Source organism: Anomaloglossus baeobatrachus, chromosome 3 (assembly GCF_048569485.1).
Source record: "Anomaloglossus baeobatrachus isolate aAnoBae1 chromosome 3, aAnoBae1.hap1, whole genome shotgun sequence".
NCBI lineage: Eukaryota > Metazoa > Chordata > Amphibia > Anura > Aromobatidae > Anomaloglossus > Anomaloglossus baeobatrachus.
Window position 1 is genome coordinate 898,019 of NC_134355.1, and position 24,087 is coordinate 922,105.

Sequence of the window (24,087 nt, forward strand, 5' to 3'; positions counted from 1 at the left end):
TAACCACAGAAATGGCTCTGATACAAGAGATGCAGCCCTGGTGACAGGTCCAGACTAACGGGATAATAACCACAGAATGGCTCTGATACAAGAGATGCAGCTCTGGTGACAGGTCCAGACTAACGGGATAATAACCACAGAATGGCTCTGATACAAGAGATGCAGCCCTGGTGACCGGTCCAGACTAACGGGATAATAACCACAGAATGGCTCTGATACAAGAGATGCAGCCCTGGTGACCGGTCCAGACTAACGGGATAATAACCACAGAATGGCTCTGATACAAGAGATGCAGCCCTGGTGACAGGTCCAGACTAACGGGATAATAACCACAGAATGGCTCTGATACAAGAGATGCAGCTCTGGTGACAGGTCCAGACTAACGGGATAATAACCACAGAATGGCTCTGATACAAGAGATGCAGCCCTGGTGACCGGTCCAGACTAACGGGATAATAACCACAGAATGGCTCTGATACAAGAGATGCAGCCCTGGTGACCGGTCCAGACTAACGGGATAATAACCACAGAATGGCTCTGATACAAGAGATGCTGCTCTGGTGACAGGTCCAGACTAACGGGATAATAACCACAGAATGGCTCTGATACAAGAGATGCAGCTCTGGTGACAGGTCCAGACTAACGGGATAATAGCCACAGAATGGCTCTGATACAAGAGATGCAGCTCTGGTGACCGGTCCAGACTAACGGGATAATAACCACAGAATGGCTCTGATACAAGAGATGCAGCCCTGGTGACAGGTCCAGACTAACAGGATAATAACCACAGAATGGCTCTGATACAAGAGATGCAGCTCTGGTGACAGGTCCAGACTAACGGGATAATAACCACAGAATGGCTCTGATACAAGAGATGCAGCCCTGGTGACCGGTCCAGACTAACGGGATAATAACCACAGAAATGGCTCTGATACAAGAGATGCAGCTCTGGTGACAGGTCCAGACTAACAGGATAATAACCACAGAATGGCTCTGATACAAGAGATGCAGCCCTGGTGACAGGTCCAGACTAACGGGATAATAACCACAGAATGGCTCTGATACAAGAGATGCAGCCCTGGTGACAGGTCCAGACTAACGGGATAATAACCACAGAATGGCTCTGATACAAGAGATGCAGCTCTGGTGACCGGTCCAGACTAACGGGATAACCACAGAATGGCTCTGATACAAGAGATGCAGCTCTGGTGACAGGTCCAGACTAACGGGATAATAACCACAGAATGGCTCTGATACAAGAGATGCAGCTCTGGTGACAGGTCCAGACTAACGGGATAATAGCCACAGAATGGCTCTGATACAAGAGATGCAGCCCTGGTGACAGGTCCAGACTAACGGGATAATAACCACAGAATGGCTCTGATACAAGAGATGCAGCTCTGGTGACAGGTCCAGACTAACGGGATAATAACCACAGAATGGCTCTGATACAAGAGATGCAGCTCTGGTGACAGGTCCAGACTAACAGGATAATAACCACAGAATGGCTCTGATACAAGAGATGCAGCCCTGGTGACAGGTCCCGACTAACGGGATAATAACCACAGAATGGCTGTGATACAAGAGATGCAGCTCTGGTGACAGGTCCAGACTAACGGGATAATAACCACAGAATGGCTGTGATACAAGAGATGCAGCTGTGGTGACAGGTCCAGACTAACGGGATAATAACCACAGAATGGCTCTGATACAAGAGATGCAGCTCTGGTGACAGGTCCAGACTAACGGGATAATAACCACAGAATGGCTCTGATACAAGAGATGCAGCCCTGGTGACCGGTCCAGACTAACGGGATAATAACCACAGAATGGCTCTGATACAAGAGATGCAGCCCTGGTGACCGGTCCAGACTAACGGGATAATAACCACAGAATGGCTCTGATACAAGAGATGCAGCCCTGGTGACAGGTCCAGACTAACGGGATAATAACCACAGAATGGCTCTGATACAAGAGATGCAGCCCTGGTGACCGGTCCAGACTAACGGGATAATAACCACAGAATGGCTCTGATACAAGAGATGCAGCCCTGGTGACAGGTCCAGACTAACGGGATAATAACCACAGAATGGCTCTGATACAAGAGATGCAGCTCTGGTGACAGGTCCAGACTAACGGGATAATAGCCACAGAATGGCTCTGATACAAGAGATGCAGCTCTGGTGACAGGTCCAGACTAACGGGATAATAACCACAGAATGGCTCTGATACAAGAGATGCAGCTCTGGTGACAGGTCCAGACTAACGGGATAATAACCACAGAATGGCTCTGATACAAGAGATGCAGCCCTGGTGACCGGTCCAGACTAACGGGATAATAACCACAGAATGGCTCTGATACAAGAGATGCAGCTCTGGTGACAGGTCCAGACTAACAGGATAATAACCACAGAATGGCTCTGATACAAGAGATGCAGCCCTGGTGACCGGTCCAGACTAACGGGATAATAACCACAGAAATGGCTCTGATACAAGAGATGCAGCTCTGGTGACAGGTCCAGACTAACAGGATAATAACCACAGAATGGCTCTGATACAAGAGATGCAGCCCTGGTGACAGGTCCAGACTAACGGGATAATAACCACAGAATGGCTCTGATACAAGAGATGCAGCCCTGGTGACAGGTCCAGACTAACGGGATAATAACCACAGAATGGCTCTGATACAAGAGATGCAGCTCTGGTGACCGGTCCAGACTAACGGGATAACCACAGAATGGCTCTGATACAAGAGATGCAGCTCTGGTGACAGGTCCAGACTAACGGGATAATAACCACAGAATGGCTCTGATACAAGAGATGCAGCTCTGGTGACCGGTCCAGACTAACGGGATAACCACAGAATGGCTCTGATACAAGAGATGCAGCTCTGGTGACAGGTCCAGACTAACGGGATAATAACCACAGAATGGCTCTGATACAAGAGATGCAGCTCTGGTGACAGGTCCAGACTAACGGGATAATAGCCACAGAATGGCTCTGATACAAGAGATGCAGCCCTGGTGACAGGTCCAGACTAACGGGATAATAACCACAGAATGGCTCTGATACAAGAGATGCAGCTCTGGTGACAGGTCCAGACTAACGGGATAATAACCACAGAATGGCTCTGATACAAGAGATGCAGCTCTGGTGACAGGTCCAGACTAACGGGATAATAACCACAGAATGGCTCTGATACAAGAGATGCAGCCCTGGTGACAGGTCCCGACTAACGGGATAATAACCACAGAATGGCTGTGATACAAGAGATGCAGCTGTGGTGACAGGTCCAGACTAACGGGATAATAACCACAGAATGGCTCTGATACAAGAGATGCAGCTCTGGTGACAGGTCCAGACTAACGGGATAATAACCACAGAATGGCTCTGATACAAGAGATGCAGCTCTGGTGACAGGTCCAGACTAACGGGATAATAACCACAGAATGGCTCTGATACAAGAGATGCAGCTCTGGTGACAGGTCCAGACTAACGGGATAATAACCACAGAATGGCTCTGATACAAGAGATGCAGCCCTGGTGACAGGTCCAGACTAACGGGATAATAACCACAGAATGGCTCTGATACAAGAGATGCAGCTCTGGTGACAGGTCCAGACTAACGGGATAATAACCACAGAATGGCTGTGATACAAGAGATGCAGCTGTGGTGACAGGTCCAGACTAACGGGATAATAACCACAGAATGGCTCTGATACAAGAGATGCAGCCCTGGTGACAGGTCCAGACTAACGGGATAATAACCACAGAATGGCTCTGATACAAGAGATGCAGCTCTGGTGACAGGTCCAGACTAACGGGATAATAACCACAGAATGGCTCTGATACAAGAGATGCAGCCCTGGTGACAGGTCCAGACTAACGGGATAATAACCACAGAATGGCTCTGATACAAGAGATGCAGCTCTGGTGACAGGTCCAGACTAACGGGATAATAACCACAGAATGGCTCTGATACAAGAGATGCAGCCCTGGTGACAGGTCCAGACTAACGGGATAATAACCACAGAATGGCTCTGATACAAGAGATGCCGCTCTGGTGACAGGTCCAGACTAACGGGATAATAACCACAGAATGGCTCTGATACAAGAGATGCAGCTCTGGTGACAGGTCCAGACTAACGGGATAATAACCACAGAATGGCTCTGATACAAGAGATGCAGCCCTGGTGACAGGTCCAGACTAACGGGATAATAACCACAGAATGGCTCTGATACAAGAGATGCAGCCCTGGTGACAGGTCCAGACTAACGGGATAATAACCACAGAATGGCTCTGATACAAGAGATGCAGCTCTGGTGACAGGTCCAGACTAACGGGATAATAACCACAGAATGGCTCTGATACAAGAGATGCAGCCCTGGTGACAGGTCCAGACTAACGGGATAATAACCACAGAATGGCTCTGATACAAGAGATGCAGCTCTGGTGACAGGTCCAGACTAACGGGATAATAACCACAGAATGGCTCTGATACAAGAGATGCAGCCCTGGTGACAGGTCCAGACTAACGGGATAATAACCACAGAATGGCTCTGATACAAGAGATGCAGCTCTGGTGACAGGTCCAGACTAACGGGATAATAACCACAGAATGGCTCTGATACAAGAGATGCAGCTCTGGTGACAGGTCCAGACTAACGGGATAATAACCACAGAATGGCTCTGATACAAGAGATGCAGCTCTGGTGACAGGTCCAGACTAACGGGATAATAACCACAGAATGGCTCTGATACAAGAGATGCAGCTCTGGTGACAGGTCCAGACTAACGGGATAATAACCACAGAATGGCTCTGATACAAGAGATGCAGCCCTGGTGACAGGTCCAGACTAACGGGATAATAACCACAGAATGGCTCTGATACAAGAGATGCAGCCGGTGACCGGTCCAGACTAACGGGATAATAACCTTAATATGGCCACCTTATGGCCACCTTATGGCCACCTTATATTGAATATAGCCACCTTGTGCTGGCACACGTCCCCCAGTGATGCAACATGTCCCCTATTGCTGGCACATGGCCTTTATGGCTGGCACACACTGGCTCCCTGTGGCTGGCACACACTGGCCTCTTGTGGCTGGCACACACTGGCCCCCTGTGGCTGGCACACACTGGCCTCTTGTGGCTGGCACACACTGGCTCCCTGTGGCTGGCACACACTGGCCTCTTGTGGCTGGCACACACTTGCTCCCTGTGGCTGGCACACACTGGCTCCCTGTGGCTGGCACACACTGGCCCCCTGTGGCTGGCACACACTGGCCCCCTGTGGCTGGCACACACTGGCCCCCTGTGGCTGGCACACACTGGCTCCCTGTGGCTGGCACACACTGGCTCCCTGTGGCTGGCACACACTGGCCCCCTGTGGCTGGCACACACTGGCCTCCTGTGGCTGGCACACACTGGCCCCCTGTGGCTGGCACACACTGGCCCCCTGTGGCTGGCACACACTGGCCCCCTGTGGCTGGCACACTCTGGCCCCCTGTGGCTGGCACACACTTGCTCCCTGTGGCTGGCACACACTGGCTCCCTGTGGCTGGCACACACTGGCCCCCTGTGGCTGGCACACACGGCCCCATGCTGCTGCTTTTATTAAAATAAACTCTTTCCTTACATTCTCCAGCGCTGTGCTCCCTCGTGTCCCCCTCCTCTGGGTTGAGCTCCGGCCTCCTGTATTTCCTGGTTCACGGTCCTGGTCATGTGATCGGCACAGCAGTGTGACATCTCTGAGTGCCTGATCACAGCGGCAGGAGGGAGACCGGGCAGACACGCTGGAGGAAGTGAGTAAAGAGTTTATTATTTTACTATGGGCAGCAGCATGGGGTCGATATCTAACACAGGGGGGGCATGTGTGATCAAAGGGGAGCACAGGCACATATAATATGCGCAGCTCCCCCAGCCCATCGCCGCGGTGCAGTTCCAGCACCACGGTGGTGGACAGCGGCTGTGCTTATTATATGAGCGAATGCAGGAGATCAAACGCTGCCGCCTGCAGCTTCACAAGCCTCTACCAGCCTCCACCAGCCCCCCCCCCCCCCCACAGCCCCCAGCACCGCTCTAGAGCGGCCCCCACCTCTCCTGGACCCTGCAGTATATAATCTGTATATTCGGTTTATAAGACGCACCCACTACTTTCCCCCAAAATTTGGGGGAACAAAAGTGCGTCTTATAAAGCGAAAAATACGGTATATTGTCATGTGTGCACATGAGACTAAATAACGGACAACGAGTCAGTTATAACTATCTCCATGACGGGCACTGACCAAGTGGTCTTTATTGTTTGAAACGTCTATAGCTCTTAAAGGGACAGTATCGCGTTTTTTTATTTTTTTATTAAAATAAGTGATTCTGAAATGAAGTATTTCTAATTCAAAATGCAATTCGTAGCTTATGTAGTTTTTATGTAATTCTAATTTTACGGTATGCACTGGGGGCCATGTTGGCCTTGCTGTGTGAGTAACGACAGTTACACACTCCTTTACGGCAGCCCCTGTGCATAGAGAATAGTGGTCGCTACCCGACCCTATGTTTAACATTACAGTGGGTGTGTGCTGTGATCTGTACGCGCCCCCTGGGCTGTCCATATCACAGCAAAGGGCAGATTTCAGCGCCATTTTTGTGGAGATTCAATCCACGCTCTTTGCGCCACTTTACACCTGTCAACCGCCGGGATGTAAGTCCGGGACGCCTCCCCTCCCCCCGTTACCGATCACACTACCCTCCCTCCCTCTGTTCTCACCAGCCCCCGCCCCCTGCCGTTACCGTGTGTTATTAAATCACGTCCCTCTGCTGTCCCCTGCCCCGTTCTGGCGGCCGCCGGTGTGTGTGTCCTCCCTCTGCTCTCACCAGCCTCCTGCCGTTACCGTGTTATTAAATCACGTCCCTCCGCTGTCCCCAGCCCCGTTCTGGCGGCCGCCGGTGTGTTTGTCCTCCCTGTGCTCTCACCAGCCCCCTGCCGTTACCGTCTGTAATGAAACCCCCTCCCTCCCCCAGCTGTCCTCAGCCCCGTCCACGTTCGTGTGTGTGTGTGTGTGTGTCAACCCTTCCGCTTGCTACCCTGTGTGTACTGGTGATACTGTCTGCTGAGCTGTGTATCTAATCCTCCCCTGTGTGATACTGTCTGCTGAGCCGTGTATCTAATTATCTGTGTGATACTGTGTGCTGAGCTGTGTATCTAATCCTCCCCTGTGTGATACCGTGTGCTGAGCTGTGTATCTAATCCTCTCCTGTGTGATACTGTCTGCTGAGCTGTGTATCTAATCCTCTCCTGTGTGATACTTTGTGCTGAGCTGTGTATCTAATCCTCCCCTGTGTGATACCGTGTGCTGAGCTGTGTATCTAATCCTCTCCTGTGTGATACTGTCTGCTGAACTATGTATCTAATCCTCTCCTGTGTGATACTGTGTGCTGAGCTGTGTATCTAATCCTCCCCTGTGTGATACTGTGTGCTGAGCTGTGTATCTAATCCTCTCCTGTGATACTGTCTGCTGAGCCGTGTATCTAATCATCTGTGTGATACTGTGTGCTGAGTTGTGTATCTAATCCTCCCCTGTGTGATACCGTGTGCTGAGCTGTGTATCTAATCCTCTCCTGTGTGATACTGTGTGCTGAGCTGTGTATCTAATCCTCTCCTGTGTGATACTGTCTGCTGAGCTGTGTATCTAATCCTCCCCTGTGTGATACTGTGTGCTGAGCCGTGTATCTAATCCTCCCCTGTGTGATACTGTCTGCTGAGCCGTGTATCTAATCATCTCCTGTGAGACAACTACTGAGCCACCGTACTGTGCCAACTACTGAGCCACCGTACTGTGCCAACTACTGAGCCACCGTACTGTGCCAACTACTGAGCCACCGTACAGTGCCAACTACTGAGCCACCGTACTGTGCCAACTAGAGAGACAACTACTGAGCCACCATAAAGTGCCAACTACTGAGCCATCGTACAGTGCCAACTACTGAGCCACCGTACAATGACATCTACAGAGCCACAGTACAGTGCTAACTACTGAGCCACCGTACTGTGCCAACTACTGAGCCACCGTACTGTGCCAACTACTGAGCCACCGTACTGTGCCAACTACTGAGCCACCGTACAGTGCCAACTACTGAGCCACCGTACTGTGCCAACTAGAGAGACAACTACTGAGCCACCATAAAGTGCCAACTACTGAGGCACGGTACAGTGCCAACTACTGAGGCACGGTACAGTGCCAACTACTGAGCCACGGTACAGTGCCAACTACTGAGCCATCGTACAGTGCCATCTACAGAGCCACCGTACTGTGCCAACTAGAGTGACAACTACTGAGCCACCGTACTGTGCCAACTACTGAGCCACAGTACAGTGCTAACTACTGAGCCACCGTACAGTGCCATCTACTGAGCCACCATACAGTGCCATCTACAGAGCCACAGTACAGTGCTAACTACTGAGCCATTCTACTGTGCCAACTACTGAGCCATCGTACTGTGCCAACTACTGAGCCACTGTACAGTGCCATCTACAGAGCCACAGTACAGTGCTAACTACTGAGCCACCGTACTGTGCCAACTAGAGAGACAACTATTGAGCCACCATAAAGTGCCAACTACTGAGGCACGGTACAGTGCCAACTACTGAGCCACGGTACAGTGCCAACTACTGAGCCACGGTACAGTGCCAACTACTGAGCCATCGTACAGTGCCAACTACTGAGCCACCGTACAGTGCCATCTACAGAGCCACAGTACAGTGCTAACTACTGAGCCACCGTACTGTGCCAACTACTGAGCCACCGTACAGTGCCAACTACTGAGCCACCATACAAACGTACAAAAAAGCACCTGTTGCAAAAAAAACGCGGCAACAACGCATGATTTTTTACCGCGTTTTTTTGCTGCGTTTTTATCATTGAACAATGCCATTAAAGATTGTTTAAAAAATAAAAAAAGATAAAAGGTCTGACATTTCCTTCTTCAATATGTTCTTCATTCTCCACTAGTGTATGCAGGAGAGCAGACAGCTGCAGAACTACAAGGCTCAGCATACTCCATCCAATAGTGTATGCAGGAGAACAGACAGCAGCTGTAGAACTACAAGGCTCAGCATCCTCCATCCAGGACTGTATGCAGTAGTTTTTTGCCCCCCAAAAAAATGACGTGGGCTTCGCCATATTTTTGTATGCTAGCCAGGTACAGCAGGCAGGTACGGGCTGCCACCAACCCCCAGTTGCCTATTTGTACCCGGTTGTGAACCAAAAATATAGCGAAGCCCTTTTTTTTAAATTATTTCCTGACTTTCATGAAATATTTAAAATAAAAAAAATGACGTGGGCTTCGCCCAATTTTTGAGTCCAGCCAGGTACAACTAGGCAGCTGGGGATTGGAATAAGCAGTGCAGAGTACCCAAGCTTTCTGGGCACCCACGCTGCGTATTGCAGTCCGCAGCCACCCCAGAAAATGGCGCTTTCATAGAAGCGCCATCTTCTGGCGCTGTATCCAACTCTTACAGCTGCCCTGATGCCGGGTGGCTCGCTGGGTAATAATGGGGTTAGGGCTAGCTGTGTATTATCAACTGGCCCTAAGCCCGAAATTCATGGTGTCACGCCAATATTAGACATGGCCACCATGAATTTCTAGTAAAGATAAAATAAAACACAACACACAGAAAAATATTTTTATTAGAAATAAAACACAACACAATTAGTGACTCCATCTTTATTGAAATAAAGAACCCCCCTCCGCAGTAATCCTGGGTCAGGGTCCCACGCCATCCAATATCATCTGATCGGCTTGCTGGAAGGCATACCGATCAGATGATGTGTCAGGATCAAGGATGTGAATCACATCACACATCAGCTGATTGTATAAAAGCTGTTTATACAATCAGCTGATGCATCAGTGGAGAAAAAAACCCTACACACTTACATGCTGGCTCCTGTCCGATCGCTGCAGGAGCTGCCGGTGATCAGCTGATAGCCGGGCGGTAAAAAGCTGGCGTCACCGCGCGACTTGCGATCAGCTGATGCGTCAGGTGACTGCATCAGGTGATCCTCCGCCAGGTCCTGCATCCATCGGACAAGCCTTGGAGCCGGCACACAGCCACAGCGGCGGTACCGTAATAGGAGCTGGGAGCGGGCATGGCACCGGGAGTCTGCAGACAGGTGAGTATGCACGGGAGCGGGCCTGCCGACCGCACGGGAGCGGGCCTGCCGACTGCACGGGAGCGGGCCTGCCGACCGCACGGGAGACTGATGACCGCACGGGAGCGGGCCTGCGGCGCACGGGAGACTGATGACCGCACGGGAGCGGGCCTGCGGCGCACGGGAGACTGATGGCCGCAGTCTGTATATATGTATAAATGTGTTTCCTCTTTACTTCCGGTTGGAGCTGTATAATTCATATACAGTCACCCAGAAAATGGCGACACATTACTATGAAATACACCTCCTCCCCTTTTGGGTGCAGTGTAACACCCAAAAGGGGAGGATAATAGGCATGTCATCTAGTGACTGCCGAAATTTGCAGCTATCGTAATTCTACTAAGGATTACTATAGCTTTTTGATGTGTACACAGGAAGATGCTCCCCCTACTGGCAATTATAAGTATTTTTAATATAAAAGTTTTATTTTACATATTTAAAAGTTGAAATACATTAAGAAAATAGTTGTTACACAATTATAATAATATTGGTAGCTGATTTGGCCTACAAAAAAAAAAATTAAACGATACAGTCCCTTTAAGAAGTGAAGGTTGTATACAAAAGTTTAGTCCAATCAAGTATCGTAGGCTGGACTCCAAGACGTATAGAAATTAGCATAGTCTCTTCTTGATTGGTCAGTCCAGGCTTAGGAATTTCTCCTTTGTTCATCATCCTGGGTGTAGACAGGATGTGGTAGCCATCTTCAGATTATATATACTGATATATACTGTATTAAGGAAAATACACTGAATATGCAATATACCTATATACGTATTAGTAAAAAGAACAAAGACATACATAAATATGTGTTAGTTTACATCTACTAAACTATATACCTGAGTCTATGAAATGGCTGAATTAAGTATTTTTGGTTACTTAATTCTTATCCTCAACATTCCCCCCTAAAAACTTATTTCTGCCATTTCTAAATTCTAAGGGTACTGTGTTCCCTTCGGAAGAGAGGTAGAGATATCTGTACGAAAAACCTGCCTAACTGAACGTTGAGGCATGGGCGGAGAGGGAAAGGGGTTTTCTTCACCTGTTTGAGACCAAGGATTTCTAGGCGAGTCCTCACCCTTTGTAGTTGGAGTTTCCCATGTCTCAAGGTTCTCTAAGTCCTCTCTTCTAACTTTTTTGGCAATAATGGTCTAAGACTGTACAGGTTTTTTGAAAAGGATAAATATGAGCAGAACGCTCAGTGCCGCTCTGGTTGGTCAACCCTTTTGCAATGCGAGGCGTGGATCCATAGATTTTTCTGCGGTTGGATAAGCTCATCTAGTGTTGACTCATGGCTCTTTCTCGTTTGTCCTTTAGGATCAATCAGTCTCCTGACTGGAGACCATATACGACTAGCTCTGATTTAAAATCTGGAATTGGAGAATACACCTGATTATCACACTAGTCAGTCAATTATATAAAAATTGTACATGCTTGTGCTAAACCAAAAAATCTCACATAAAGACCTGTTTATTAAAAAAAAAAACAAACAACAAGACATACATTTCATCCACGATTTGCTAGTTTCCACTTTTCTATAAAATATACACTTTTTGTAAACCCGTTTTTTTTTTTACATACCACCATCATGTGCTTCTCAGTAATAACGTTGTTTTCTGCACTGGAATGCCTCTGACCAAACCTGGAGAGAAATCTACACAATACGCACAGACTTGCATACAACCTGCTCATGATATACATCTATAATCAGTTTGCAGTCTCTAAAAATGGGTAGAGCAGGTGCAGGGTGTTTCTGCAGATTCTTTACAGTTTTTTCTCACTTCGTTTTAGGCACATGTCTTACAAGACTGGGTGAGTCTGCCCACCTGGGTGCTGAACCTTGGTGTCACCAAAGCACACTCTTATAACTGTCTTTCACAGATTTTAGTCCATAGGTTACTTGGGCCATCATTAAGAAGAGCTCTCATGGCAGAGAAAGCTTACAACCCTTTATTCACAGACCTTCGTCAGTCAGTTGGCTCCCTGCATGTCACACTCCATTCCTTGTTGATTTGCTTGTTCCTGTAGGGATTTAAGAACACAAGGAGTGACAAAAGTCACTGATGTGACAAGTGCCACCGAGGTATGGTCCATATTGGTGAAAGACTCTCAACTCTAGGCCCGTTCACTGCTTCTTGGTCAGCTGCACCTGTGCGAGGATTTCCATCCGATTCCATCAGCTCAGATCTAGATTTTCTCTTCAGCATACCTAATTCATTTGACAACAGAAAAAAATCTACAACCTACATACACATCTAAAGACTCTTACTCCTGTTCTACCCATCTAGAGAGGAATTTAATGCGTCATTACCTCCTGTACCAATAGGAGGGGAGGGAGTGGTTCGAATTTAGACTACCTCATGTTGTGCAAGCCGCAGCATATCCAGTGTAGAATCGACCAACATCTTGTTCCATCTATAAAAACAAAAAACTAAAAATATACATTAGATCATTCTTATAACTTTAACTCTGACCATAATACAGTTAGTGGTCATCTATACTTCACATGACTGAAAATACAAAATAAATAAACATATAGAACAAGATTTTCCTGTTTCAATTAACAGATATGCTTCATAGTAATCTAGTAAACATAACTATTGCAAGGGAAAAGCCAACTTCAAAACCTATCTAATATGCCTGCTGCGCCCTCTACTGTTGGAGATATAATGAATACCTCCGTCCCCCTTGTTTAGTTGTTTATTTACCAATGTAACAAAATTCAGAGTTTTTTATGCTGGTATTCCCTAAAAGAAAAAATAAGACCGCAGGTAATAAATTAGCTACATACTTGAAACTAAAATTGGACAAACACTGAAAATAACGTATATCTTACGACAATATACATTGCTGGGGAATTTTAAAACCTTACAATAAACAACACAGAAGCTAATTCGCATATCTCATGAAATCTAATTTTCCCTACAAAATTAATTAAATCATTCAGGTATAAGCAGGAAACTAGAAATGTGAAATCCTGAACTCTAAGGGTTAAACAGAACTTACTATTGAGGAAAGACACATTCCATCCTTATCTCTTAGTAAAAGCCAGAGAGAAAGAGGGAAAAAAACCCTCATCTTTTAGTATAACAAAGACGTAGCCGTGAACACATCCATTCCCCACATCTCCGTCGGATACATTATATATTTTTTTTTCTTTTTTTTTTCTTTTTACAAATGGATTTGATACCTTCTGACATCAGTAGGGGTAAGTCGTTTACAAATTTTGTGTTAAATTAACTAACACAGTACAAAGATATATATTTACCTCTATTCTATTTTATGATATAGTGTTGCAGGACTTCTAAAATAACAATTGATTTTATGTGAACAGATATCTCTTTCTATTTATCAATTCTGTAAAAGTTTCACTTATTTATCTCTGACTTACATTTATTGGATTGCTGAGTAAACTATACTGTTTTATACTTATTGAAATGTGTTAGTCGTATATACCAGAGAACACCTCCCACCGGGGATGTTTGGAGAGTTTTGGACAAAGAGCCATTGCGAGGGGCGTGGCTTATGAGGTGTACTGCCATCAGTGGGTGCAGCAAGGTGGCCGCCACAGGAAGTTCCAGGCACCTGACTTTCGGGTGTAGCATCCATGTTGTGACTCCCTGGGTGTAATGGGAGGGGCTGGAACTACGGAGTGAACCAGGGGTGTATATGGAGAGTGTCTACATTATTATGCATTTACGCGCTCTGCTATAGGCTACTATTCTATAAACGTCTACATTTATGCATGATTCCTATGCAGAACAAAGGATTCAAAATAACAAATTTTGTACTTATAACTCCCAATACTCTCACTAGGCTAAAAGAATTCCACAACAAATCTAATTATCAAAACGTGCTCTTAAAATAGAGTACATGTACATTTAACACTTGGTCAATTTTTTTTTTTCTCCAGAGCTTTGAGCCTCCCTTCACAGATATGCGGGCAGTGTGCATTCCAGCTCGGGAAGGGAGGGGGTGTGCTGCTTGTGTCTTCCCCATCTTTTCTTTGGAGAAGGATCCGAGAATCTTTGAACTGAACTAAGGAGTGATAACTTCACAATCTCATGATAGATTCTTTGCACTACCCATGTCCATCATAACCCACCAATTTATACAACCTCTTGCAATTCTCAGCTCCTACTAAAAAAAAACACATTTCTTTTTGAACAGAAAGTGTATAGTGCTCTAATTGGATTGGCCACATCTAACTGGAATTCTTTCCGACCTCGTTGTGAAGACTTAATCACAATAGTGGCGCGCGTCTATTACTAAAACGCAGGGGAATACGCTAATTTCGACACTTTACCAACTGGAATTCTTTCCCACCTCGTTTGCATATCCAACGCAAACAGTGGCACGTGTCCATTACTAGAATGCAGGGGAATACGCTAATTCCACTTTAAGTTACCTAAACCCTTCCCCCACCTCGCTTTTTTTTTTTTTTAAGTAACAGTGGCGCGTGTTTACTAGTAAACACAGGGGGGATACGCTGGTTCTCATACTTCTGTTCAAAAACAAACAATTGTAAAATACACACACACATATCACACACAGACACAGACACATACATATAGAATACACACACATCACACACAGACATATAGAATACACATAGAAATCAAACGTACATATTAAAAATAAAAAACGAAAAAAAAACAAAAATCGGGCTCCGCCGTATTTTTACCGTCCAGCCAAGGTAAACACACAGCGGCGGGCCAGTATTCTCAGGCTGCGGAGGGCAAGGGCCATGGTTAATGCCCCCCCCCCCCCCCCCGCAGCCAAGAATATCAGCCCGCCGCTGCCCCGAGAATGTCGCATCCATTATGTGACAGTCCCGGCGTGTTACGGGCTCTTCCCAATTGCCGTGATGTGGTGGCAATCGGGGTAATAACGAGTTAATGGCAGCTATGCGCTGCCACTAAGTCCTAGCTTAATCATGGCAGCGTCTGAGACACCTCCGTGATTAACCTGCAAGTAAAGTGAACACACACCGAAAAATCCTTTATTTTAAATAAAACACAAAAAAGCCCCCTCTTTCACCACTTTATTAACCCCCCAAACACACAGCTCCGGCGTAGCGTAATCCACTGAGGTTCCACGATGCTTGAATAGTGATCCAGCAGTGTCTGACACATACTCAATGCAGCCTCGTTCAGTGAGCGAAGCTGCAGGGGTAACTACAGGTCATTTCTCACGGTCGGTAATGTGAACACATTACCACTCGTGAGAACTGCAGTGTGTCCTCACAGGGACTCTATCTATTGATTATCTTTCTATCTATCCAAGACACAACAACTATAGCAATCCTCCAAGGACCACTATGTCTTACACTTACACACTGGTCACATCCCATGCACACAGTTCACAAAGGCATAGGTAACTTTTCCCAGTTCTTGGACCAGACTATTTAATGCAAAATAACTCACCCGGATTTTGAGATAAACCAATTAGAGTATGGCAATAATGTAAGAATAAGCTTCTTACCTTATGCTGCAGCTTTTAACTTTACTGTTTCTAAAAAATTGACTCAATCAAGATCCAGATTGTATTATGCAGTCTGTCCCGGGACTTTTCGGCACCAAATACTGTGAGTGAAATACACTCCTTCTACGCCTCTAGAACTCCAAACTAATAAGATTTGTTTTACACTGCTTTGTGGTGTACTGAAAGTTTCTGCTTTTTTACACCATTTGACTGGTTTATATAGTATCATAGTCAACGGAAAACTGTCTCCCAACTTATGAGCCAATAGGAACAAAAGGGGTGTGAACAGAAATGAGACTTCCCGCCCATCAGTGTTAGCTGAACCCTATGACATCATTAGTTATAAGACAAGATGGATATTATAGGAAGAAAATCGATATTAGGCTCTGTACAGTACCGGAGCTGTCTGCGCAGTGTGGGCCGTCACTATAAGTATTAGGCTGTGTACATTACCGGAGCTCTTAGTATTAGGGTGTGTAAATTAGCGGAGCTCTCTGCACAGTGCGGGCCGTCAGTATTAGGGTGTGTACAGTACCGGAGCTCTCTGCACAGTGCGGGCCGTCAGTATTAGGGTGTGTACAGTACCGGAGCTGTCTGCACAGCGCGGGCCGTCAGTATTAGGGTGTGTACAGTACCGGAGCTCTGTGCACGGTAACAGCCGTCAGTATTAGGGTGTGTACAGTATTGGAGCGGTCTGCACAGTGCGGGCCGTCAGTATTAGGGTGTGTATAGTACCGGAGCTGTCTGCACAGTGCGGGCCATCAGTATTAGGGTGTGTACAGTACCGGAGCTGTCTGTACAGTGCGGGCTGTCAGTATTAGGGTGTGTACAGTACCGGAGCTGTCTGTACAGTGCGGGCCGTCAGTATAAGGCTATGTGCGCACATCGCGTAAAAACATGCAGTTACGCTGCACTTTGTAGCGCAGCGTAACTGCATGCGTCCTGCGTCCCCTGCACAGTCTATGGAGATTGTGCAGGGGCTGTGCGCACGTGGCGTTTAAGAGCGCAGCGCTTCGGCTACCGCCGAAGCGCTGCGCAAAAAGAAGTGACATGTCACTTCTTTCCTGCGCTTTGCCGGCAGCTCCTGCTCTGTCTATGGCAGGAGCTGCAGGCAGAGCGCATGGAATCGGCGCTCACTACGGACATTTCTGCAGCGATCTAAAGCGCACATGTGCTCTTCAGATCGCTGCAGAAATTTCTGCAGGGCTTGTACGCAACGTGCGCACATAGCCTTAGGGTGTGTACAGTACCGGAGCGGTCTGCACAGTAAGGGCCGTCAGTATTAGGGTGTGTACAGTACCGGAGCTGTCTGCACAGTGCGGGCCATCAGTATTAGGGTGTGTACAGTACCGGAGCTGTCTGCACAGTGCGGGCCGTCAGTATTAGGGTGTGTACAGTACCGGAGCTGTGTGCACAGTGCGGGCTGTCAGTATTAGGGTGTGTACAGTACCGGAGCTGTCTGCACAGTGCGGGCCGTCAGTATTAGGGTGTGTACAGTACCGGAGCTGTCTGCACAGTGCAGGCCGTCAGTATTAGGGTGTGTACAGTACCGGACCTGTCTAAACAGTAAGGGCCGTCAGTATTAGGGTGTGTACAGTACCGGAGCTGTCTGCACGGTAAGGGCCGTTAGTATTAGGGTGTGTACAGTACCGGAGCTGTCTGCACAGTGCGGGCCGTCAGTATTATGGTGTGTACAGTACCGGAGATGTCTGCACAGTGCGGGCCGTCAGTATTAGGGTGTGTACAATACCGGAGTTGTCTGCACGGTAAGGGCCGTCAGTATTAGGGTGTGTACAGTACCGGAGCTGTGTGCACAGTGCAGGCCGTCAGCATTAGGGTGTGTACAGTACCGGAGCTGTCTGCACAGTGCGGGCCGTCAGTATTAGGGTGTGTACAGTACCGGAGCTGTCTGCACGGTAAGGGCCGTCAGTATTAGGGTGTGTACAGTACCGGAGCTGTGTGCACGGTAAGGGCCGTCAGTATTACGGTGTGTACAGTACCGGAGCTGTGTGCACAGTTTGGGCCGTCAGTATTAGGGTGTGTACAGTACCAGAGCTGTCTGCATAGTGCGGGCCGTCAGTATTAGGGTGTGTACAGTACTGGACCTGTCTAAACGGTAAGGGCCGTCAGTATTAGGGTGTGTACAGTACCGGAGCTGTCTGCACGGTAAGGGCCGTCAGTATTAGGGTGTGTACAGTACCAGAGCTGTCTGCACAGTGGGGGCTATCAGTATTAGGGTGTGTACAGTACCGGAGCTGTCTGCACGGTAAGGGCCGTCAGTATTAGGGTGTGTACAGTACCGGAGCTGTCTGTACAGTGGGGGCTGTCAGTGTTAGGGTGTGTACAATACCGGAGCTGTCTGCACAGTGCAGGCCGTCAGTATTAGGGTGTGTACAGTACCGGAGCTGTCTGCACGGTAAGGGCCGTCAGTATTAGGGTGTGTACAGTACCGGTGCTGTCTGCACAGTGCGGGCCGTCAGTATTAGGGTGTGTACAGTACCGGACCTGTCTAAACGGTAAGGGCCGTCAGTATTAGGGTGTGTACAGTACCAGAGCTGTCTACACAGTGCGGGCCGTCAGTATTAGGGTGTGTACAGTACCGGAGCTGTGTGCACAGTGCGGGCCGTCAGTATTAGGGTGTGTACAGTACCGGAGCTGTGTGCACAGTGCAGGCCGTCAGTATTAGGGTGTGTACAGTACCGGAGCTGTCTGCATGGTAAGGGCCGTCAGTATTAGGGTGTGTACAGTACCGGAGCTGTGTGCACGGTAAGGGCCGTCAGTATTAGGGTGTGTACAGTACCGGAGCTGTCTGCACAGAAAAAGTAAGGCTATAATCCCCTAATATTCTGTTATACTTCTATGATATTTCCTCAGAATTCTTTTTTGACTTCGCAGTTGGGTGGTCTGTTCGTATTTGGGGGGCAGTGTTTTTTTTTTTCATTTCCTGCTCTCGATTAAGTGTCACTGTTGTTGTTTGCAGATCACGTGGAGCTGGTGAAGAGGACCATGGCCGGGGTAAAGCTACCATCTTTTTCAGTTCCTGTTTGGGCTCAGCAACTCTCTGATGCAGATTGGGAGCACCTAGTTCATCAGACCATCCAGTCCCGCACTGCGCTGTCTCCACCTAGCAAGAAATGAGTCCTTATACATAGCATGTATATATTTGTCTGTAAGCCTTCCATGTAAATACATTTTGACACTGCACTAAAATCTGTGGGCTCCACATTACTCACCTCCCACCCCATCCTGATAAAGTCTGACATTGATGTCATGATACAAATGACGAAGTCATTGCAAGAATTCACAGGCGGCAGATTTATCGACCAATGATTGCTGAAGTATGGGTGTGTGGATCTGATCTAAAATATGAAGAGTATGTTTTCTTGCTTTTGAGGTCTGAATTGTTCTTCTACCAAGGTTTATGGTACAGGTTCTAGGGCCACGTCTGAGTCCGCTACGGCAAGAAACAGAACACCGAAGTCATGGCGCTTCCACAAGACACTAGAAAAAAAGTCATCATCGGGCGGCTGCTTTATTTATTTTTGTAATATGTTAACCATAAAAAATACGAGATGTAGCTGCTTCAGATCCATGTGTACACTCTGTACAGGGAATAGAGGAAGGGAAAAAACATGGAGTGGAATAGTCTAGGAAACATCAATTGTTCAAATGCGGTTTAATCTATGCGTTTCGATGCTTTTCAGCTGATCGTGAGGAAGAAGCTGGATAGCTTAGAAATGTGTAAAATAAGTTGCATTTGATCTACTGGTTTCCTAAACAGCAACGTAGAAGAAACCAGATTTTTCCCCCTATCTCTAGGTTCAAGGCGGTTTTCAAACTGTACCCAAAATGCTGAAAAAGTCTGGATGCACCTGAAAAGTGAATGTAGCGCTGGTCCATCTGTCTGAGAGATCTGTTTCCATGAGATGAGTCCTCACTTAAAGATATGATGGAAGAAACTCGCTCAAGAACTTTCTGCACAGCTCCCTCAGTTTGTAGGTCCCCTATTGCTCCTCTTCATATAGCAACGGCCATATTACAAGTGGACGCAAAGAAGAGCTTGTTTTACGACCAGCAAGGATGTGGGGCCTTTTCAATTCAGTTTGCGGTGCGTGAAAACATATCCAGTTACCATCTACTTATGGGATGAAAATTTCTTACCAAATTTATGCTAAAAACAAGTTAACAATGGAAACATTTTGGTCTGTGGCTGCGACTGTTCAAATACTGGAATGTTTCCCTGCCAAAATGCTGAATAACCAAGATCTCCATGTCCTCTGCTCTCACAGAATTGTCCTCGGCGTTGGAGACGTTTAGAGCAAAGCAGTTTCCCATGATCTGCCAGTGTGACGGTCAGCCTGTCCTCCATATCCAGGATCTTTACAAAGGGGAAGGGGTCATCATGCGAAGGCGGGCTTTACACACTGTGACATCGCTAGCAATTGCTAGCGATGTCGAGCGCGATAGCACCCGCCCCCATTGAAGGCCGATATGTGGTGATCACTGACATAGCGAACATTATCGCTACGGCAGCGTCACACGCACATACCTGCTCTGCGACGTCGCTGTGACCGGCGAACCGCCTCCTTTCTAAGGGGGCAGTTCGTTCAGCGTCACAGCAGCGTCACTGAACCGCCGCCCAGTAGAAAAGGAGGGGCGGAGATGAGCAGCCGGAACATCCCTCCCACCTCCTTCCTTCCTCATTTTCCGGTGGACAGAGGTAAGGAGATAATTGTCGCTCCTGCGGTGTCACACACAGCGATGTGTGCTGCCGTAGGAATGACAAACATTGTACCTGCAGCGGCACCGATATTATGGAAATGAACGACGTGTCAACGAGCAACAATTTTGAACGTTTTGGCGCTCGATCGTCGCTCATTTGTGTTATACGCTGCAATGTCTCTACCGGCGCCGGATGTGCGTCACTAACGACGTGACCCCGACGATATATCGGCATCGATGTCACAGCGTGTAAAGTACCCCTACGTTTTTGTGATTCTCAAAGCATTTCTCAGAATTTAGGGAGTTTTTGTCATGTCTAGGCCACTGGCTTCATAAAGTGCCTCCAGAGAGTTACCCAGCATGGTGACACAATTTCCTCGCCAGCTGGCCGCTGCTATCTTACCCCAACCATAGTGTGCAGCTTTCTAAGATTCATTATCCATGACCCTGCCTCTGTCATAGCAAAGGTCTTCAGATATCTTGACATAACTCCACTATGTTTTATCTTCTGTGTGAGAAATTGAAGTGATTGATTTTTAGGCCTCATATTGTTGTCCTTGGAAGCAGGGCAGTCTGGACAAAGCCGTATGTGACGCAGATCAAGAGGGATCTCAATCGGGGGCGTGTCCTGGACATGGCGGTGTGAGGAAGCTTGCTCTCAGAGCTCCCGCGCCCACAACAGCAAACACACATCCCGCGGACCCCGCTCACCCAGGATGGCCCCAAGGAAGAGACCGGGTGGTGCTGCCGCTCCTGCCTCCCCCGTGGCGTGCCAGAGTTCCCAGGGAAGTCTGACCAGGTTCCTGGCGACGTCTGGGCCTGATCCTCCGCTGGCGGCCCGAAGCAAGATGGCGCCGGCGGGCTCGCGGCTCCCTCCAGCGGGGGATTCCCCAGGCGCAGCCCGGCGCCCTCCCACAGCCAGCAACATTGTGCGAGAGCCCAGCGGTGGGGAAAAACAGCGGAAGGAACCGGCATTGGGACAGATGGGAGAGAGCCCAGGTATGGAGGGCTGGAGGAGGGGGGGAACCGCTCAGCCTGCCTCACAGCCTGCCTCCAAATACACTGCTGCGGGGGAGGCGGAGACCTCGGTCCCTGGGGGAACATGTGATCCGGGAATCCATGCCATCCTTTGCATCCAGGGGATCCCTCCCCCTCTGGGGCGCACTGGGCCCCTGTCCTTAACAGGCACCCTGCCCTCCGGCCCTCCGCAGGAAGATATAAACGCTCTCAGAGAGCTTATCCTGGCCCTCCCCAGCAAGAAAGACCTGGAGGATGTAGTGGCCAGAATTTAATCCTCCCAGCAGATGGCGCTGTCCACCCTGAGAGAGGAAATGGTGGTGCTAGAGGACAGAATTGAGGCAACGGAGCAAGCACAGGAGTCCCTGGAGAGCAGGATGGAGCGAATTGAAAGGGACTGTGAATCTTCCAATGCCCACATCAGAGATCTAGCCCTGCTCCTGGATGACCAAGAAAACAGGAGCAGGAGAAATAACATCAGGCTGAAGGGTATACCGGAGGACTGGCCTCAGGATCTCCTGCGCACTAAAGTTCTGTCCATTTTCAATATGGTCACCGATCGTCCACCTGAGGCTACCTACCTTTTTGACAGAATCCACAGGGTTGCCATGCCCGGCCTCAGACCCACGCCCTCCTCCAGAGATGTGTTATGCCGCTTACATTACTATGGAGACAGAGAAAGGATCCTGCAGGGGGCCTGGGCATACGGCTCTGTGAAAATAGACGGAGCTACGGTAAACTTATTCCCAGACGTTTCCAGCCGCACACTGTATATGAGACGCCTGCTGCATCCTCTCCTGCTCAGCATAAAAGAAGCGAACGCCTCCTATAGATGGGGCCACCCCTTCCACCTGATTGTACGCAAGGAGGATTCGGGGTTCTTGCTGAGGAGGCACTCGGAGCTTCCGAATCTATGTGCCTTCCTCGATATATCGGACTGCTCGGTTCCGGACTAGACGGCTTGGGAACCCCAGATCTATACGGAGCAGCGGAGGAGAATGGGGGGCGTCCACTCTGCTCAAAGTGAGGACCCGTGAGAATTGAGGCTCCTCTCAAGTAAAGTTTGAGCGGAGGTGTGCCTACAACTGAGGCAATGATGGTGGAGGCGGAGTCAAGGAGACGGGAGATAGGAGGGTCTTCTGTGTGCTTACGCCTCTCAAAGAATGGCTTTCGGGACGTTAAATCGGTTCTGCTGGACACAATGTACTGGGGGATGCTTAAAGCATTTGCGTCGGCGGATCTTAAGATGGTGGGCTGCTGGAGGGGTAATGTTTTTATATGCTTATTCTGGGGGGGTGGGGTTAGCGGGAGGTTATTTGGCGGACCCTTCCTTATCATTAGGGAGGGGGACCAGCCAGCATTAAAAAGTAGTGCAAAAGATGAGGATGTCCAGCTCTTCAGGCAAAAAAAATCACGTCTTTATTTTATCATGCAGCCACAAAGAATGACATGACCAGCACAATGCGTTTCAGGTGAAAGTACTCACCCTTAATCATGATTAAGGGTGAGTGCTTTCACCTGAAACGCGTTGTGATGGTCATGTCATTCTTTGTGTCTGCATGATAAAATAAAGACGTGATTTTTTTGCCTGAAGAGCTGGACATCCTCATCTTTTGCATTATTTTGGGCTGTGGCAGTGCCTGTCCGTGCTCCAGGACGAAATCAAGACTGAGCTTTTTCCACGGTGAGCTGATTCATACTATTGAATTAAAAAGTAGGGCGCGGGTTTGCGCTCTGGCCGCGTGTCGGTCCGTGTCCCCGTTCTTCCCTTAAGTAGTCCCTAGGCTGGTCCCCAGCTCTACGAACAGTACATTAACGATTTCTCTAGTTTCTGGCTTTCCTCTTGAGCTTCTTTTTTCTCTCTTCTTCATTCTTAAATTTTTCCTCTTCTTCTTCTCTCCCCCCCTCTACCCACTCTTTCCCCCCTTCCTCCCCCACCCGCCTGTTTTTGTTTTTTTTTCTCCCCCCTTCCCCCCCACCCAGGTTCCTGTGACAGAGCATGGCGAAACAAAAGCAGAACGAGCTACGAGTGGGCTCATTGAATGTCAAGGGACGTCACAGCCTGGAGAAATGTTCTATTCTATTGAACCTCCTATGGAGAAACCGAATCCAGGTTGCCTTTCTTCAAGAGACACACTACTGTGAATCCAGACCATACAGACTCTCGGACAGAAGGTACCCAATAGTACACCACTCACCCTCCCCGGATCCTAGATCAAGGGGCACAAGCATCTTGCTGTCTAGTACGCTCCCTTGGGAACAGCTGGACTCTCGTTCGGATGCCGAGGGAAGGCTTCTAATGCTCAAGGGACACATTGTCTCCCAGATTGTCACCTTTGTGGCAGTTTATCTGCCTAATACGGGCCAGTGTGCCGCCTTGTTACGTTACCTTGAGCAGATGGAGGAATTCTCAGAGGGCACTCTGATTCTGGGGGGTGACTTTAATGTCGTGTTGGAGCCGTCGAGGGATAGTTCAAAGGGGGTGTCCAGTCTTCCACAGATTGCACTACGCCGGATGAGACGGGGACTACATGATCACCAACTTATAGACACGTGGCGGTTGATGCACCCATCAGACAAAGACTTTTCATTTTATTCAGCAGTTCATAACTGCTATTCACGGCTGGATCTCTTCTTCCTCAAACACGGGGACCTTCATT

The 24,087-nt window shown here is 48.3% G+C and overlaps 1 protein-coding gene across 1 annotated transcript in view; it reads left to right on the plus strand.

The window, feature by feature from the left end:
* Nucleotides 1-22,688, plus strand: part of MEA1 (male-enhanced antigen 1) — a 103,973-nt gene extending 81,285 nt beyond the window's left edge. Inside the window, exon 4 of the mRNA XM_075338930.1 lies at nucleotides 18,669-22,688. Coding sequence (XP_075195045.1) covers nucleotides 18,669-18,826 — 158 coding nt within the window. The 3' untranslated portion in view covers nucleotides 18,827-22,688. The remainder of the gene's footprint in view (nucleotides 1-18,668) is intronic.
* Nucleotides 22,689-24,087: the final 1,399 nt, after the last annotated feature.